A 19,037-nucleotide genomic window follows, 5' to 3' on the forward strand; every position below is an offset into this window, starting at 1 on the left:
TATGTGGGGAAGGCACAGTCCAGACACACTCACACACACACGTAATAAAAGCTCCTAGAAACACTGCTCTTATTCATTTAAGATATTCTTTTGTGCTACATTTAGAAATGGGTTTTTAAATTTTAAAGCAGAAAACTGTGAAAATATCAGGTAGAATACTTATTGTTTTATGATATGATTTGACAATTCAAGACAGATCAATTAAAACTCTATTCCCTAGCCTTTACAGACCTCTTTCCTTTGCTGAATACCTACAAGCCAAAGGCCCATTCTGGCAACATTACCCTCGGCTACACAGCAGGACTGCAAAGGCCCTGGTTAGGAGGAGGAACAGGGCCTCTGGCCTAAGCTCTCACCCAGCAAGCTTCGTGGGTCTGAGCATGTCACGTGACCATTCTGTTTCCTTGGTCATCAAATGAAAAGACTGAGCCATGCCCCACATGGCCTCCCATAGCACTATCATTTTAGGATTTTCTGACTTGAAGTTTTCATTAGAAACAGCTTTGATTCAATATTACACTCTACCCAGGATGCTGACTAGTAATTTGCATCTGGATAGAGAAAAGCTTTCTGTAGCTAGGTTACCTGTTGGGATTTATTAAACAAATGGGGCGGGGGGGGGGGTGGTGGTGTCCCACTCTAGGTGGATTAAAAATGGCTACAAATTCTTTGAAATTGACCCATAAAAAGGAGGCATCTTGTTTCCTACCCCTTAGTTCTGGACTAACTTTATGACTCCTTTTGGCTCATAAAATGGTGTGGAAGTGAAACTATGTAACTTCTAAGCAAGTAGAAGAAAGGTATTGCAGTATATTTAATCTCAGCCTGGGCTAGTTCTGGGGAATAGTCAAATGCAGTGGAAACAGGCAATTTGGCCCACAGTCCCAGCCCACTATAAGACATATGCATAAGACCATCTGTGTTTGTTAGCTTTCCATCAGTATAACAAAATACCTGAGATAATTAACTTACAAAGAGAAAAGGTTTACTATAGCTCATTTTGGGAGGTTCCAGGCCATCAACTGGCCATTGCTTTGGGGTCTATGGTGAGGCAGGATATCACAGCAGGAGAAGATGGTGAAACAAAAGTGCTCAACTGATGGCTAGGAAGAAAAAGAAGAAGGACTAGGGCCTCCCAGTCCCTCTCAAGGACATACTCCTATGACTTAAGGACCTTCTACAAGGTTCCACCATTGTCCCAATATTATCACTCTGGGGATCAAATCTTTAACACATGGGTCTTCAGGGGTTTTCAAGATTCAAACTGCAGCACCATCCAAGATCAAGCAGCCTCCACCAACTGCTCACTAACCACAAACGTGGGGCAGTGGTGGGCCACCTCAGCTTAATTCTGCCCCAACTGACAACCTGTAGGGTCGGGAGCAAAAAAACTTAGGGGGAGGTTGTTGGGCAACAATAAACAGCTGGAATTCTCCTCTGTGTAAGGAACTATGTTAGGTAAAGGGATATCCTCCTGGGTACCAAGGCATCCTTATTCTGCAGATGCTCAGCGTCTAGGCTGGGAGACAGTCCGGAGGCAGAGCAATTTCAAAGGAATGTCATTGGTACTATAATGGGGTTGGGGTGGGACTAACTCAAGGTTTGTAGGAATTCAGAGAAGGGGCATAAATGCCAGAATTAGGAAACTGGCAATAAAGGCTTCTCAGAGGAGACAATATGTAAGGGGTGGGTTGATAAGAAGAAAGAGATTCCTGGGTAAAGAAGGAGATAGAACATTCTAGGAAAGAGAAACAGCAGGTGCACACCCTGAAGAGAGTGAGATGAGGACGTGGGACACAGGGGCATTCACTGTGACTCAGGTATGAGGACACTGGGGTGGGCGGAGGAGTGGCTAACGTACAGCTCTTGTGGCCTTAAGAGACACTCTGGCATTTGGCCTTTAAACTGAGGGTGATGAGAACCAAGGAAGAAAACCCTCTCTGCCTCCGCTCCCTGGCAGGGGAAGGCTGTGTGGAGTACAGGTACTTCTCTGGTGCTCAGGTTAGCTCACGGGAAGTTATATTTCCCAGGGTTCAAGACGGTGGGCCTTGGGATCTCAGTAAAATGTACAAGCAGCAGGTGAAAAGATGGCATTTTTTTGGAAAGGCGTTCTTTCTTCTCTTGTCAATTAATGAAGACCTGGAGAAACAAAGCATCTAAGACCCATCTTTAAAAGATGCTACAAGAAATGTTGTTAAAAACCAGGTGGTAACCAACTACTATATACATAAATAGCTAATAAAAAATGGGGAAAAAAAAACCCAGGTAGTATGTTTTCCTACTGACTAGTTGTGTGGTTTGGGCATATGACTAACCTCTTTACAAGTGGGATTCCTCACGTGTACAATGGGGATAACGCTGGCCTTGACCCCACAGCTCATTAAAGACAAACAGGTCAAGTCTTAGCATGGCACCTGGCATATGAGAGCTTCCAATATAAGGTCCCTAAATGGGGAAAGTTTGGAGGGGAGGGGTAACACAGGCTTTAGCATGAAACTACCTGGTGTTTGAACTCAGGCTGTAGGATGCAGTAGTTTTGGCAGCTGTTTGAGCTTAGAGAACAAATTCAAACTTGCTCAGACTTAGTTTCCACATCTGAAAAATGTGGGTGGTGATATCTACCTCAAAAGACTGTGATGAGGAGGGAAGGAAATCATACACAGCAAATACCACAGCACAGAGCCCAACACGCAGTAGAAACGCACACACACGTGGAGGCAATCATCTTTCTCAAATATAGATTGACAATATTAATGCTAGACATTCAATATTACTTCAAAATCCTATCCTCTGACTACAGCTAGAAAAGTTGGATTACCAGGAAAAAAAATATATATATATATGTAAAAAATCTTCAGCATGTTTTCCCATCCGCTGGTACCAATGTATGGTGATAACCTATCACCAAGAAATGACTGAGGTACAACCCTCTTACTTTGTTAGAGCATATTAAGAAAGCAATCTTGTTGTTTATGGGAAATAATAAAAAGAATTTAGCATTCCCAGACTCCCTCATTTGGCACTTTGAGGAACTACCTCTACATACCAAGACCCAAGATGTACTCTTTCCTAGACCAAAAAAGGAATCGTGCATCTGTACAACAAAGATGAAAAATCCCTACCCCAGATGGCAATTTCAGTGAAAATAATCCCCCTAATGAGCAGCATGTCATGTCCTTGGAATATGTTGCATTATAAGGCCAGTAACAATTTGGGTTTAAGAAAGCAATTCAGAGTTTCAAGTTTTATCACACAGAAACTGAATTCTAGAATATTTACCTTAAAAGTGGACACTTGCAAAGTAAAACCCTTGCTAGAAGGCTTGATTTTGAGCTTCACGTGTCGTCTATGCACAAACTTCTTCTATTCACATTCAATATATTTAGAATTAATTCTAGAAAATGGTTATAGCTGATTTATAGAACCAAATGATTTAGGCTCAGTAAAAAGAATAATCATCTCAGTAAAAGATCATTATTTCCCTATTTACCTGCTCACAGCATGACAAGGTTTCTTTCTTTTTTTTTTAATCTAATGTCCTAATTAACATTAAGTTAAAAGTTGATACTGAAGGCAGTAATTAAGAAATTTGTCATTTTATAATGGCTTTTAATCACTTAGATGCTTTGGAACCTTTTTGGAAATGTTGGTTAACAGGTCACATTCCTATGGATGTCACTTTCGTTTGAAGCTTGGTGAAATCTAGACCCTCGATTAAACAATTCCCTGCTAATTTGGGTGAAAGTTTTTGTTTGTTTGTTGCTTTTGTTTTTTGAGATGGGATCATGCCTTGTGACCCTGGAACCCCTGGCCATCTTCCTGCCTCAGCCTCCTATGTAGCTGGGACTACAGGTACATACTACTGTGCCCAGCTTAAAAGTACAATTTTAAGTCTGTAACAACTAATGACTCCTAAAAGGGGAATTTTAGCATGTTGCTCTTCTGGGTAGAAAAACATTTTAACAACTTTCTGCAAACTAAGATTTAAAAATACAATGAATGAGAACTACACCTAGAAATCTAGTAAGGCAATTCCATCATGTAGGAAAACTCTAGTTCCCAAATGTTTTTTAAAATATGTGTTACCCGGTTCTTCCACATTCAAACAGTGTATGAAACTCAATTTTAAGATGTGTATGCACAAAGAAAAATTTCCTATGTCCAAAGCCATCCATTCGCATGAAGTGTTGTCATTGTGTTATTGTGTCACTCTGGTCACCCATGGGCCACTGGAGGCCTGGAGGGACAGCTGCTCAGCACTCTAACTCCTCCATGACTTCCATGACAATTGTCCGTGGGCCTGTCAGAATCAGATTGCTCACGGTCCGGTAGTCTACGTGCAGCACATTGAGCCCATTGACAGAGACGACGAACTGACAGACCTAAAGGAGCAATGAAAAGAAAGAACATCAGTTATACCTGCAAGGTTTTTACAGACCTTTCATAAAGATAGCGTGCAGCCATAACAGGTAAGTCATTCTTAAAATATCCATCCAAACCCACTGACAACTCCAATTCAACAATCTCCAAAAAGCCACATTTTTCCTGGCATTGTGATGGGAAAAAAACATGTATTTTATGTATTTATTTTCAGTACTGGGGATTGAACCCAGGAGTGCTCTACTGCTGAGCTACAATACTAGGCCCACCCCCTTTTAAATTGGGACAGGGTCTAAGTTGCCCTGGCAAACAATTTACAGTCTTCCTGCTTCATCCTCCTGAGTTCCTGGAATTACAGGTGTGCGTCAATAATGTGCCTGGTGAAGAAGCATTTATTTTAGGGTTTCACAAAATTGGGCTTAAATCCTAACTCAGAACCTTAAGCTAGGTTATTTAAATTTCTGAGCTTTATTTCCTTTAATTCTAAAATAGGGATGTTACCTACCTTATAAGGTTATTGCAAGAATTAAAGAAGGTGAAATACACAAAGCTTCGTTACAGTGCTCCAAATCTGTGGAGATGCAATGTTTCCTTACAGTCACTGTGGTTTGTTTTTTTTTTTTTTTTTTATGGCTGTAATTATTCATATGGACTCTGTAGACAAGAAAACCTATGGTCCAGTGTTCTCTAAACAGTTCTCTTTTATAAATATTGCTTTTACATGATTATTAATAGTGCTTCCTAGTGCTTCCTTCCATTTGTCAAGGGGTCCAGTCATTTTTTCCAGTATTGTGTATGGAACCCAGGGGCACTTTACCAAGAAAGCCACTTTCCCAATCCCCACCTCACTCCTACTTTTTTTTTTTTTAAGACAAAGTGTCCCTAAGTAGTTAAGGTTGGCCTCAAACTTGCAATCTTCCTGCCTTAGCCTCTGGAGTCCCTGGGATTACAGGCATGTGCCATCACACCTGGCTGAAGTGTACCAGTTGTAATGATAAATTCTACAAATCTCCCTATTTCCTATCCCCAGAAAAGTGGATGAGGCTAACAAAGGCTAACTTTTACAGTGAGTGGTAACCTATGGCAGGAGAGGGAACCACAAAACAATGACAAGCACCATTCATTTATGTGCGCCCACTCTGTATATATCAGTTAAGTTTGGTAAGTCTGTGCTTATTTGTTATAGCAGCAGTACTTACACATATTCAGTGTCGAATGAACTGAATAACTAAATGCATAAATAAAACAGCACAATTAGGATTGAGTCTGAAGGCCTTCTTGCTCCACATAAATCTCTCCTTTCACTGGGAAAATAAGAAAATAGGAAGAAGGAAAAGACAGCAAGCAGGAGAAGGGATAGAAACAGGGAGAAGGAAAGGAAGTATGGAAGATGGTTGAGATGGACTAATTGAGTGATGAGTCCCATATCTGTGGTTCTCATCACCCCACTCCTGTTAGTACAAGGCCTGAGTAACTAATGTGTGCTCCTGCTCCTAACTGGTTATTAATTAATTTAGTGTTGAAGGATTCAACCAAACAATGTGGAAAATACAAAAACATTCTGAAGCTACCATTTCCCTTTAGATGTTTTCTGAGTGGGTGTTGTAGTCAGTTTTTTCATGGCTGTGACCAAAGACCTGACAAGAAAATGAGAGGAGGGAAAGTTCGTTTGGGGCTAATGGTTTCAGAGGTCTCTGTCCACAGATGGCTGATTCCATTCCTCAGGGCCCAAGATAAGGCAGGACATCATGGTGGAAGTGACGTGGAGGAAAGAGGTTCAGGTCATGGTCACCAGGAAGGAAGCTCTGCTCCACAACACAAAATACATACCCAAAGGCATGCCCAATGACCCACCTCCTCCAGACACACCCTGCCAGCCCCAGTCACCTCTTAGTTAATACCTATTGGGGGGCTGACCCACCCATTAAGTTAAAGCTCATAATCCAATCATTTTGCCTCTAAACCTTCTTGTGTTGTCTCACCCATGAGCTTTTGGGGGGGGGGAGCGGGGTGATGGGATACCTCACCTCTAAACAATAACAGAGGATAATTTCAATTTAAATTCAAACATTATATTAAGTTCCAAACAATCTATACCTACTACTTAGGTACACCAAAATTTGAAAGTATTAAAAGGTCAGTTCTGCCTCTGCAGAAAAGATGTGGGATTTAGAATCCAACATTATAGATTGACATCCTTGGCCCCTTTGATGGACGACTTTAAACAAATCACTTCTGCTCTTCTATGTCTCATAATATGTTTTAGTCAGTTTTTTTTTCGCTGCTGTGACTAAAAGTTCTCACCAGAACAATTTTAGGGGAGGAAAGTTTTATTTTAGGGGCTCATGGCTTCAGAAGTCCAAATCCACAGACAGCAGACTCCATTCCTAGGGGCTCAAGATAAGGTGGATATCATGGTGGAAGATTGTGGCAGAGGGAACCAGCTCACATGATGATCAGAAAGCAGAGAGAGAGAGGACTCCACTTGCCAGATACAAAATAGATCCCCCATAACCACACCCCCAGTGAACCATTTCCTCCAACCATATCCCACCTGCCTCCAGCCACCAACCAGGTAATCCCATCAGGGACTAATTCCTCCCCAATCATTTCTCCTCCAAACCTTCTAGCATTGTCTCACACATGAGTTTTTTGGGGGACACTTCACATCCAAACAATAACATGATACATCTTATTTTTAAAAGAGTTAGGTAAACATGCTTATCCTCACAGGTTCGGATTAGAGAATGCACTTAAAACCTCTTCCTTAACACCAAGCAATACAGTAGAGCTAGGTTCTATTCATTTTTTTCCTTAAAAACACTCCCTTCAAGGTCACATACAAAACAGAATAGAAAGTGGAAGGTCATAAGCAGACTGTTTATTTACTCAGTGAACAGTTGCTATTTCTTCTTGGATTTTCTACTCCCCAATTTACATCACTAAGGTGTTTCACCTGCCCAAGGCCACCCCGTGATCACCAGTTTTCCCTGTTCCTTTTCATTAGTCTTTCCTCTTGGATTCAGGGCATGTCTTATATAAAATCAGCATTTGTCAACCATGGTCAAGGTCAGAGTCATAATGGAGGTCATGCACCAGGTCGTAATTCCTCCCCAAGTGGGTCACAGTAATGCACAGGACAATTTCGTTCTAATTGCACATAGGCATTAGCCTGGGCTTTGTTTTTTTGTTTTTTTCTTCTGCAGAGCAGACTCTCCAGCCAAAGAATGGGAGGAATTTCACCCCCTCCCATACCAGAGAGTTGGTCTTTAGAGCTTGATTCTTCTTTCCTCTTTGTATTGCCAAATAATCCAATCATTTTGAAAGCAAGAGTTTCCAGGAAGTCCAGCTCCAGCTCACCCTTCACAGGTTCCCCAAAATTAAATGTGTCTCTGCATCACACAGGGTCACATTCAGAATGAGTCAGCACCACACTGGGTTTTGTCTATAGTTTGTATTAACTGACCAACAATTTAAAAAAAAATAGAAATTCTTCATATAAAATCCAGATTGGGGCCTCTCCTGGACAAGGAGAAGACCTGATCACATCAAGCCCGGATGGCCACTGGACAGGGGCTGAGTAAGGGCAGCCCCTTCTCAATGGGGCATACGCCACCCTCTCATTTGCCACCGTAATTTCTACTTCCTAACTGATGCTTAGCTGATGGGCGTTTGAGTTTGAAATCCCCTATCTGGAACCAGCAGAGAAAAGAAGCCAAAGAGACAGCGGCTTGAAGCTTCGAGAACTGAAGGAGAAATGAGATGTGGAGTATCCATGCAATGGGAGGTTATCCAGCCATAAAATGGAACAAACCACACGCTGTAACACGCACGGATGAGCTTAGAAAACATACGAAGTGAAAGAAGCCAGTCACAACAGCCCAGAGAGAGAGGACTCCACTTGCCAGATACAAAATACATACCCCATAGCCATGCTCCCAGTGAACCACTTCAGAGGAGCCATCTGTAGGAAATGTTTAGAATGGCAGAGTCCTATGGGTTGCAGAGGGCTGGAGAACAGGGGTAGGACATGGGGGTGACTGCTAAAGGGTAAGGGATTTCTTTTTATTTATAATTTTATTTATGATCTGGACATCATACATCTTGGTGAGTGGTGGCTTGAATTAAATTTAATTTTAGGCAAAGGGAGAGGATCATTTCTTGGTTTTGGTTTGTATGCATGTGCACACACAGGCACCTTTCTCAAATACCAAAGTGTGACTTATTTGCTTTCTCATAAAATAAGGCAATAAGACTGGGCAATTAGACATTCTCACTCCCTTTCGAAGTAGCAGGGGCAATAGGGGGTTAGAACAAATGCCCTGTGAACAACTCATAGCCCACAATCCTCTTTACCTGTGCCAACACCTGGGTACACCTCTGGGAGTATAACCATCAAGGGGAGACCTCTGCCACCAAGGGGACAAGGCTAAGACATCTTGAACCAAAGTGAGTGTGAAGAAATTAAAAAAAAAAAAAAAAGATTTAACCACCAGAGTCCTTGCTTTCATGAAGCTCACAATTTAGTTGGAGAAGCAGAATATCACAGGTAGGGTCCTTTCAAAATTGAGGGCAGCTTTTCAGTAAAGTCTGTCCATTGACTGAAAACCTGTCTTTGGGGATGGGAATATAGCTCTGTGGTAGAATAAGTGCCTAGTATACATGAGGCCCTGGGTTCAATCCCCCCAGCAACACACACACACACACACACACACACACACACACAGGAGACGAGAGAATAAAACATATTCTTTTCCAAGCACCAATCCAGGTACTTTAAATACTTAATTAAAAAATCTTCCTGGCCGGGCGCATTGGTACACACCTGTAATCTCAGTGGCTTGGAGGCTGAAGCAGGAAGATCACAGGAAGCTCAAAGCCAGTCTCAGCAACTTAGCAAAGCCCTAGCAACTTGGCAAGACTGTCTCAAAATAAAAAGGGCTGGGGATGTGGATCAGTGGTTGAATGCTCCTTGATTCAATTCCCAGTACCAAACAAACAAACAAACAAACAAACCAAAAATTTCCTAACAACCATGTAGTGACATGTGTTAGGTTCTGGCCAGACACCCAGCTGTCATCCTAAAATCAGCTTGATATCTTTTTCAGAAATCACCTTCCCTCTGTCTCTGCAGTGGGCAATATGCATAGGAATGTCAACCGAGGTACCCTGTCACCTCCCTCATTCCTGGGGTCACCTGACTCAAGCTTGGCCATTCACCCTCACTCTCCCCGAAGCACTGAATCTGGATGTAACACTAAAGACAAACTTCATTTGCATTGGTTCTTAGGTCTCCAGGTCATCTCTATTCCTGTCCCTTGCTTATCAATTGTGGTTCTCTAGATTTGCCTTTGATTGTTTTGTGTACTTGATATCCTTCTAATCAGTTCTTTTTTTTTCTTATCATAGCTGGTTTCTCTCATTGGCAACCCATAATTCCCAATACAATCCTTGTGAGCAAACTGAATGTCAGGGAGGTCAAGTTACTTGCTCAAGGTCACACAGTTAAGTGCCACATCTGGAATTTAAACTCCATATGAATCCACAGCATTACACAGATACAAATTTATGAAGTACAGTATGTACACGTGAATTCTGAGGAATGCAAAGAGTGGAAGATAGGTATTTTTTTCTCTTTAACTATTAAATAGTTGTAGACCCACTCAAATCTCTTATAGTTTTGATGTTTAGGATCTTTCAACTTTTTAAGAAGGTTTTTATTCAATTAAGACTGGGTTGCTATGTGTGTCATTTGTCATTCTCAACAATATGTAGAGTTAGACACTTATTTCACAATTTTCCTTAAAGGAAGAAAAAAAGGCTTCAAAACCTTTATCCTGCTTATATTCAAGGTAGTATTTTTAGAATTAGACTTTAGAAAGACGTCATCTCTCCCCAAGTGTTCTCAACACTGTGGTTCCTGCAGTTCCAATGTCCTGTTACTAAAAATGTACAAAATGATCTAGAACTGCAGTCTTACAGTGTAAGGTATTCAGTCATAATGGACCTCCAATTAGCATCCATGGTACACTATATTTTGCAAATCAACATGCATTATGAGTAACCACAGGAAGTGCACAGCTTGGGGGGAAATGACTTCTCTGTATTAAAAAGCAAACAGACACAAATACAGAGAACAGGTGCCTCTGAATTGGCCCACCTGAGGAACATATTACCCCCTTCCTGGGCTGGAGGGCTTAGATGAGAATTCAAGCGAGTTCAGAACACTTTTCCTTATAATCATCTTTATCATGTCTATTTTCAAAGATTGGGCTGCAGTTCTTTCATTTCCCCAATTCTTAGAAAAGCGATCAATCATGAGTTTGTGCAGCTGCTCTGTAACTCATCTCCCAGGAGTGTGTGTGTGCTGCAGAGAAATGAGTCCAGGGCCTCACGCATGCTGGGCAAGTGTTCTACCACTGAAGTTACATCCCCAGCCATTTTAATTTTTTATTTTGAGACAGAATTTCACTAAATTGCTCAGGCTGGCTTCAAATGTGGGGTCCTCCTGCCTCAGCTTTCAGAATAGCTGGGATTACAGGTGTTTGCTACCATACCTGGCAAAGTTTAGGATCCAGTCTCTCCCATCTGCTAACTTTTAAATGAAGCGACATGAAACATGTTATCACCTTCGTCTGTCGTAGTAAGCCTAGGAAAGAAATGTCTCTGAGCAAGCAGGCAGTGGAGAAAAGTCTAAGAAACTGAGTGGGCCTTGTAAGAGTTAACAAGAGGAAGGCAGGACTAAGCACATTGCAGGGTGTGATCAGGTTGGAACAAATACCTAGGCAGAACTCCAGCCTTCCTCCTGATAGGAAGCCAAATCAACTAAATAATCTTGCCTCTAATTCCTCTCCCTGCGCCAGTCCTGGCAGATGGATGATAACCCTCTGGACAGGCTGAGTTCCCAAGGGATTGTGCAACTGCACATTTGTTCTTACATGGCTGAAGTCCCACAATTACTCAACTTGATTCATCCAAAGTGGGAGCGAGGCTGGGGAGAAACACAGCACCTACAATTACAAGAAGGTCTTCTCCCTGCCCTGGGAATCTGCATCCATTCAGAATCTTGCACCCTGCCACTGCTTCGTATGAATGCACTTTGACTTGTCTTTGCCTCTTTTGTCTTTCTTTCTTTCTTTCTTTCTGATCCTGAAAGGACTGAAGGGTGAGCTGCTTCAGACTTTCTCTGAAGATTACAGAAAATGTTTAGAGAGACAGAGGCAGATAAAGCTTTAGAGACAAAAATCAGAAGGAAGAGAGAGATAAAAGAGACAGAAACAGATGCAGAAAATAATCAGGAAGAGCTGGTTCCTAGTTATGGGGTGGGGAATCCTGTCCATCTAAATGATACAGAAAGCAGGAACCAGATGCCAGGCAGCAAACCTAAAACTCTCAATCAAGCAGAATGCTCTACTGTGCTCTAGAGATCATCCTGATCAAGATCCCATTACAAGTGGAACCCTGTTCTATCAGACCCTGCCAGCCATCCAGCCTATCTTCTCTTAAACACTTCTTAGGTCAGGAAATGCAGCAAATGATAAGGAAGGCTTTTGGGGGCTGGGGGCAGTTGCATGGTAGCTGTTCCTGCTATGTGTGCAATCAACATTGTCTAAGTCACTTTTAATGCCAATTGCTTAAGCAAAAAGCACACTCAGATATAAAATGCTAGCTTGCAAACTGCACTGCAAATACAAGTCACTTTGAGTAGTTTTCTCAAGTGTGGACTCTCAGATCTCACCCGAGACCTACCAAATCAGACTCTCCGGGAGTGTGCTCTAAGAATTCCCATTTTCATTGAGCATATCAGGTACCATTTCGAGAAACAGTGCTGCAAAGCATCTAGTCAAAATTTTTCCAACATCATTAGTTTAAATGCTCATCCCACCTGTCTTATAACATTATATTCTTTAACCATGAGTATTAACAACTTCAAACAAAAGGGGAAAAAAAATCACATTTCAGTTTTTTACTTGAGTCAAATTTTGCTAACTTTTAGGCTTCAAAGCTAATAATAATCTATAAAATGCTGAAGATTAGAGCCACAATCGGAGATAACATCTAAGTTTCCCAAAACACAACACAAAAAGTAAAACATGCTGTCATGTTAGTCCACACATACCTCTCATGACATTTATGAGCTTTATCTCAACTGTTGATGTCACAAATTAATACTATGGTCAGGCCTACTGAGAATAAAGTTACAACTTTTGAAGGCCAAAACATCAAAAAGAAAAGAAGGCTAGGGTAAACCACAGCAAAAAGAGTCATGAGTAAATTAAGAAATATTTGAAAAATGTTGAAATTTCGTGTTCAAAAAGAAAAACAAGTTATATTTTGATTGTTCTTATTCCCTTAATCTTTGCTTCAAATCATACATGTGACTGTCATAATAGGATCCTGAATAATGTGAAAGCAATGGCAGACACATTTCCACAGAGCACTCTCTCTCCTCTCCAATGCACACTTCTGAAAGCCCAGCCATTGGGTCCACACCTCAATCTGTCTGGGAGGCGAAAACCAGTACCATAAACAGGGTAGCTTACAAATAACAAATATTTGTCTCCCATTTCTGGAGGGCAGGAATTCTAAAATCACCAACAAAGAGGTGCTGGGGAGGGCCAATGGCTTCCTAGCAGATGATACCTTCCCATCCTCATATCGGGAGGGGTGACAGCACTCTTTCAGGACACTTTTAAAAGGGCATAACGGCATTCATGAAGGCTCCACCTCCATGAGCTCATAACTTCCCAAAGGTCTCACCTCCTAATACCTTCACCTTGGGGCCTAGGATTTCAATGTGTGAAATGTGAATTTGGGAGACACAAACATTCATACCACAGCAGTCCTTACCCCAGACGACTTCTTAGGTCACAACTTGCCAATCAGCATGGACAGTGCTATAATAGCTAAGAACACCTAATCTTCTTTCAAAGCTTTTTTTTTTTTTTTTTTTTTCGGATACTGGGGATTGAACTTAGGGGTGCTTAACCACTGAGTCACATCCATAGCCCATTTTTTATATATTTTTTTGAGACAGGATCTCACTAAATTCCGAGGCTGGCTTTGAATTTGTGATCCTCCTGCCTCAGCCTCCAGAGCCACGGGGATTACAGGCATGCACCACCATGCCCAGCCCTCTTCCAAAGTTCTTGATGTGTGTGATTTCACTTAAAATTCTCATCATACCCTCCTGAGGCAGTTAATTATTTTTATTCGAATTTTACAATGGAAATTTAAGTTACTTCACTGGCCCAAGTTCATGTAGCTACAAGTGGTGAAGCCAGGATTCTGACCTTGAACTTGTAGACTTACATCCTAGATTACTCTGCATCTTGCACTCAGCTAGCCACTTCCCTAAAACTGGCACTAACACCCTATGGATGAACACTCTACCCTGATCTGGTGTCTAAGTGCCTCTTAGACATAATTAATTTCTCAAGAACACAACATTTGCTTTTTCCTTCTACTATCCCTGAATATGGAACACTGCTCATTACATAGTCATCATTATTATCACCATCATCCTTATACAGAGAAGAAAATAAATAAGAACAGGTAGGGGACATTTTTATTCTCCTAAAAAATAACTCTCATGCCTGTAATCTCAGTTGCTTGGGAGACAAAGGCAGGAGGATCACAAGTTCAAGGTCAGCCTCAGCAATTTAGCATGGCATTAAGTAACTTTGCAAAAAGATCCTGTCTCAAAACAAAAAATAAAAAGGGCTGGGGATGTGGCTTGGTGTTTAAATGCCCTTGGTTCAATCGAAGGAAGGAAGGAAGGAAGGAAAGAAGGAAGGAAGGAAGGAAGGAAGGAAGGAAGGAAGGAAGGAAGGAAGGAAGGGAAAAGAAAACAATAACTCAGGCAAACGTAAGTCAGATCCAGCAGGGTTATGTGCCATCTTATCTCCAAAGACAGTTCAGATAACCCTGTTTCCTCATAACCTGAAGGAGGAGGAGGAAGGTCCTTCTCACTGATGGCAGCTCTTCTCCTTTGCTAGATTTAACTATGATGCAACAATGAGGGGAAGATTAATGATTTCTGGATGAAGAGCTTAAAGATTCCAGAGGAATAGAGGAGGGTACAATCACCTTTGGTGGCAATGCTGCATATAGTTCAGCCAGCAAGTTCCCTAAACCACATCATTTGTCATAATAATCGATTATATTACCTAATCTCTGCCTTCACCCAGCATGAACAATTCCACTCCCAATGCTTTTTTTGCTGTTGTGGTTATTGCTGCTTCATAATAGAAACAGAAGAGCAAAAGATTAAATATATCATCTGTCTTGAGTAGGTGGGTGAGAAATTGGGTATAACATGATCAACACAGCATAGATATCACCATGCTTGATAATAAACACCCTTTACGTGCCTCTAAAACTTGGTTTATTCACAGCAAAAATCAATTTCCTATGGAGTTTATCCCTGGGGATATTCTCATTCTCTCCTTCCTTCCTCTCTTTCTGATGAGGGATTCTCCAAGGATCCTCAAGCACAGGGTAAAAGAAAAGTAGCGCAGAAGCAGGAGTCAGGAGATAAATTCTAATCTCAACTCTACACCCAATAAACTGAATTATGAAGCATGCTATTTCCCTTCTCTGGGTATTAGTTCTTCATCTGATAAATTATATTTAAAAAAAAAGAAAACATTTTTAGAAAATTTAAAGTACATTTTAGCTCTAATGTTCTATGTGGAAAAGAAAATGGTGATTGAACAACATGTTTACTATTAACAGTGCCTTTGGTTTATTAAATACTTATGTGCCAAAAACTAGGCCAGGCATTTGTTTCTATTAAATTTGTAAAGGAAATGTTATTCTTAGATACATAAACTGAAGTTTCAGAGCCATGCAAATGGAAGAACATAAGATCAGAGTTTCTTTCCTGCACTTAATGCATTTAGGTTTATGAACAAACAAACAAAGCAAAAAGACATATTACAAAGCTCTCTTCCCTTAAGACTGTGTAGCATAGCCGTCAGCAGAATGTGACAGGACTAAAAGTCTAGTAACTGATCCTCATACATGTGCATTGGACTTAAGACCAAAACTGTACGATAGAAAAGAGAAACATTTCATAGTGATCAAAGGTTCAAATCTTTATCAGGAAAATTAAAAAAAAATTGAAAACACTTACCCACCTAAAAAAAGTCTCATAAACCACATAGCAAAATTCACAGAATTCAAGGGATAAATGGGCAATTACACAAAAACAGTTAAGACTATTCTGTCCCATTTTCAATAAAGGATAGAGCAATTACGCAGAAGGTCACCCTAGACATATGTAATACATATGTATAGCCTATGATCAGCAATTCCGCTCCCATATTGTACACAATACCATGCTTACGGTATGACTAATTTAAAAAGACTTCAAAAATAGATAACTAGTCCATGATTTAGAATTCCTTGATAGTGGTTACATTAGCAACTCAGTTTGTAATAACTGTAGATGTACTTAAATACTTTGTACATTTTTACATAGTTCAATAACATTTTCGTTTTAACCCCTACCTTTATAAGTTACTAGTTTTGTGACTGTGGGCAAGTTGAAAACTCTGAATTCTACTTCACTCATCTGTAAAATAAGGATCAAGTTTATTAATAGGATCAAATCTGATTAAGTACTAATCTCAGTGTTTAATAGCAGTAAATATTAAATAAATGTTGGCTTTTCTCTTTCATTCTTCTTCCTACGCAATCCTTCTTCCACCATATAGTCCAGTGAAAGCAAATTGTTGAAGGCAAGGCTTCTTATTCAGGAAAGCCAGTCTGGATTCTAGTTTGGGAAATGCAAACTTGTCAAGTGATGGCCTCACTCATTCAGATGAAGAATTTTATTTTCAAATATCTTTATTTTTATTTTTATGTGGTACTGAGGATCGAACCCGGTGCCTCACACATGTGAAGCAGGCACTCCACCACTGAGCTACAGCCCCAACCCCTAGATGAAGAATGTTTAAAAACTGAAAAGAGAATTTGCTCCAATCTAAGAGAACCCTATAAAGACAGAGAATCTAGAAGCCACAGTAAACCATTAGTATACATTGAAAGTAAACAGAGGGGTCAGAGCAGAATCTGTGGAATCCGTGGTCCTGTCCCTAAGGTATTCACATTAACAAAGCTGTTTCAGAGCTGAAGCAGTTGTACAGTGTAATTAGACTCAAAGATGGTCCTTCATCAAAATATTAGAGACATAAGCCAGCTCAAGATTTGCTGGTAAGTAGGAATTCATTACATCCATGGAATGCTTTATGCTTATAAAAACATTCACACTCATCAAGGACACGACTTAGAATTTTCAGATGCTGCTGTTGTAAATAAGTTGTGGGTTTGTGTCTCTAGCAGAACAGCCAGGACAGCAGAACACTGTTCTGAGGGGGAAAAGGAGGGAGGAAAAAAAGAAAGAAAGAAAAAGAAAACTTGCAGCTGTATCTTCAGCCCCATAAATCTCTTCTCCAAGTATGCAACTGGCTGGAGTGACGGGTGTGGGAGGAGGTAGAGGTCCAGCTCTTGGACAAGCACAGGATTCTCTCCCCAGGGAATTAGTCCTTCTCTAAGCCTCATGCATTTTAAGCACGCTATATATGTCTATGTGGTGTCCCCAAAGAACAGCGCACAATTAGCCTTGAAGGAAAGCCAACTGTTCATAAGAGTGACTATCTTTCACAATAAAACAACAATGACAGTAACTCAAAGCAGCACAAAAGCATTTTTGTTTCAATTTGAGAAATTCAAAGTGCCTGCTGGCCCTACACAGAATCTGCCCCATTTGAACCCATCAACCACTGGTGTGTGTCAGATCTAGGCTTACCCTTGGTCCACTCTGCCCAGCTGGGTAAATCAACTCCAGGGGGATTGTGGTACACCCAAAGGAGGGGCAAGGATGGGGAATGCTGGCTCAGTTCGTGGAACTTGATTCTCAAAGTTAAGACAAAAAAATTGTTTTCCTGGGATTTTCTCTAGAGATATGGAAAAAGCCAAATGGAGGATCTGTGACCCATACTGACAGTTCACGTCCACTTCCCACAGGCAGCCCGGGACTGTTCTAGGACCACTTGCAAGGCCTGCTTGCATTCAAGGAATACAGCATATTCTCAATGTGGCACTTTCCCAAAGCCATAAGAAAGGTCCAGTCACTGGAAAGAAGCAATGCATGCACATTACCTATCACCTTAGGATCAAATCTCACTCTCACACTCCTAAGCTGCTCTTAGTCAGCTTTTGCGTCAATAAAACACACGACAAGAACAATTCAGAGGAGGAAAAGTTTATTTTGGCTCACGGTTTCAGAGGTTCAGTCAATGTTTAACTGATTCCATGCCTCTAGGCCCCAGGTGAGGCAGAACATCCTAGCAGAAAGGAAACTTGAGGAAAGCAACCTAGGACACAACCAGGAAGCAGAGAGAGTGAGCTCCACTCTCCAGGGACAAAATATAAACCCCACAAGGTGCATAGGTGCACCCCCTACTTACTGTATCCCACCCTCCTTGTCTGCAGTTACCACCAGTTAATCCATATCAGTGGATGAATCCTCCATTCAGGTTACACCTCTCATAATCTAATCATATCACCTTTGAAAATGCTTTCATTGTCTCACATGTGAGCTTTTGGGGGATGTCACATATCTAAACCATAATAGCCACCACAAAATTGGCTTACTCTGGATACAGAAAGCTCCTCAGAACTCCCTGCAATTATGAGTGGGTTGAGGGGAGGTTCCAACAGTGGGAGGCACATCCTCCACACGTTGACTCAAATACAAGGCTCGACGAGGTCAGCCTTCCTCCCTGATCCCAAATTCCTTTCTCCATAAGAACCTTTTACCCAGTTATCTGTTTGGCTTTAAAATGTTTATTATTAACTGTTTTAACACTCAGAAATTATTAGACTTTTTTCCCCCTCCAAAGATTTTAAAAGACTGACTCTTAACCAAGATAAAGAATATTAAGGTTATTCATCAGGCAACTAATTGAACTATAACTTTGTTCTCATAAGCACAAGGCAGGGGCTGGGGATGTGACTCAAGCGGTAGCGCGGTCGCCTGGCATGTGTGCGACCCGGGTTCGATCCTCAGCACCACATACAAACAAAGATGTTGTGCCCGCCGAAAACTAAAAAATAAATATTAAAAAATTCTCTCTCTGTCTCTCACTCTCTCTTAAAAAACACACACACACACACACACACCCCAATAAAGTCCTTTAAAAAAAAAGCACAAGGCATTATTTCACCCACAAGGGATGATCTGTAGTTTGTTGGTGTTATGATCTAACCTCTAAATGAGTCAACCTTTCTCATTCTTCCTCTAAGGTGGTTGTGCTCTGATATGGGTCAAGAACAAATGGGGGCGGGGCATGCGTATTGCAGATATGCATAAGGATGTTGCCACCTAATTTGTAATGTTTTAATGGGAAAAACAAAATAATTTAAATAGGATTGACCACAGGGTACCCTTTTTTGGGTGTAGTGAGAGCTGGACTAAGAATCCTTACCTATCCTTTCCTGGATGCCCACAGAGGAAGGACCAAGCTGGTTTCTGCTCAGAACCACTTCCTTATTCCACCACTACATGGCTATCATTAGGACCATGAAGCTGGCCCACTTCAGGACTGTCCCAGTTCAAGAACTTGTACTTAGGGTTCAAGAAAGTGTTC

General features: G+C 41.1%; 1 protein-coding gene across 1 annotated transcript in view; it reads right to left on the reverse strand.

Moving 5' to 3' along the window:
- Positions 1 to 2,109: 2,109 nt before the first annotated feature.
- The window catches only part of Deptor (DEP domain containing MTOR interacting protein), a 136,243-nt gene continuing 119,315 nt past the window's right edge, over positions 2,110 to 19,037 (reverse strand). The window contains exon 9 of the mRNA XM_026393861.2: positions 2,110 to 4,382. Within this exon, the coding sequence (XP_026249646.1) occupies positions 4,254 to 4,382 (129 nt within the window). The 3' untranslated portion in view covers positions 2,110 to 4,253. The remainder of the gene's footprint in view (positions 4,383 to 19,037) is intronic.

Source organism: Urocitellus parryii, chromosome 7 (genome assembly GCF_045843805.1).
Source record: "Urocitellus parryii isolate mUroPar1 chromosome 7, mUroPar1.hap1, whole genome shotgun sequence".
Lineage (NCBI taxonomy): Eukaryota > Metazoa > Chordata > Mammalia > Rodentia > Sciuridae > Urocitellus > Urocitellus parryii.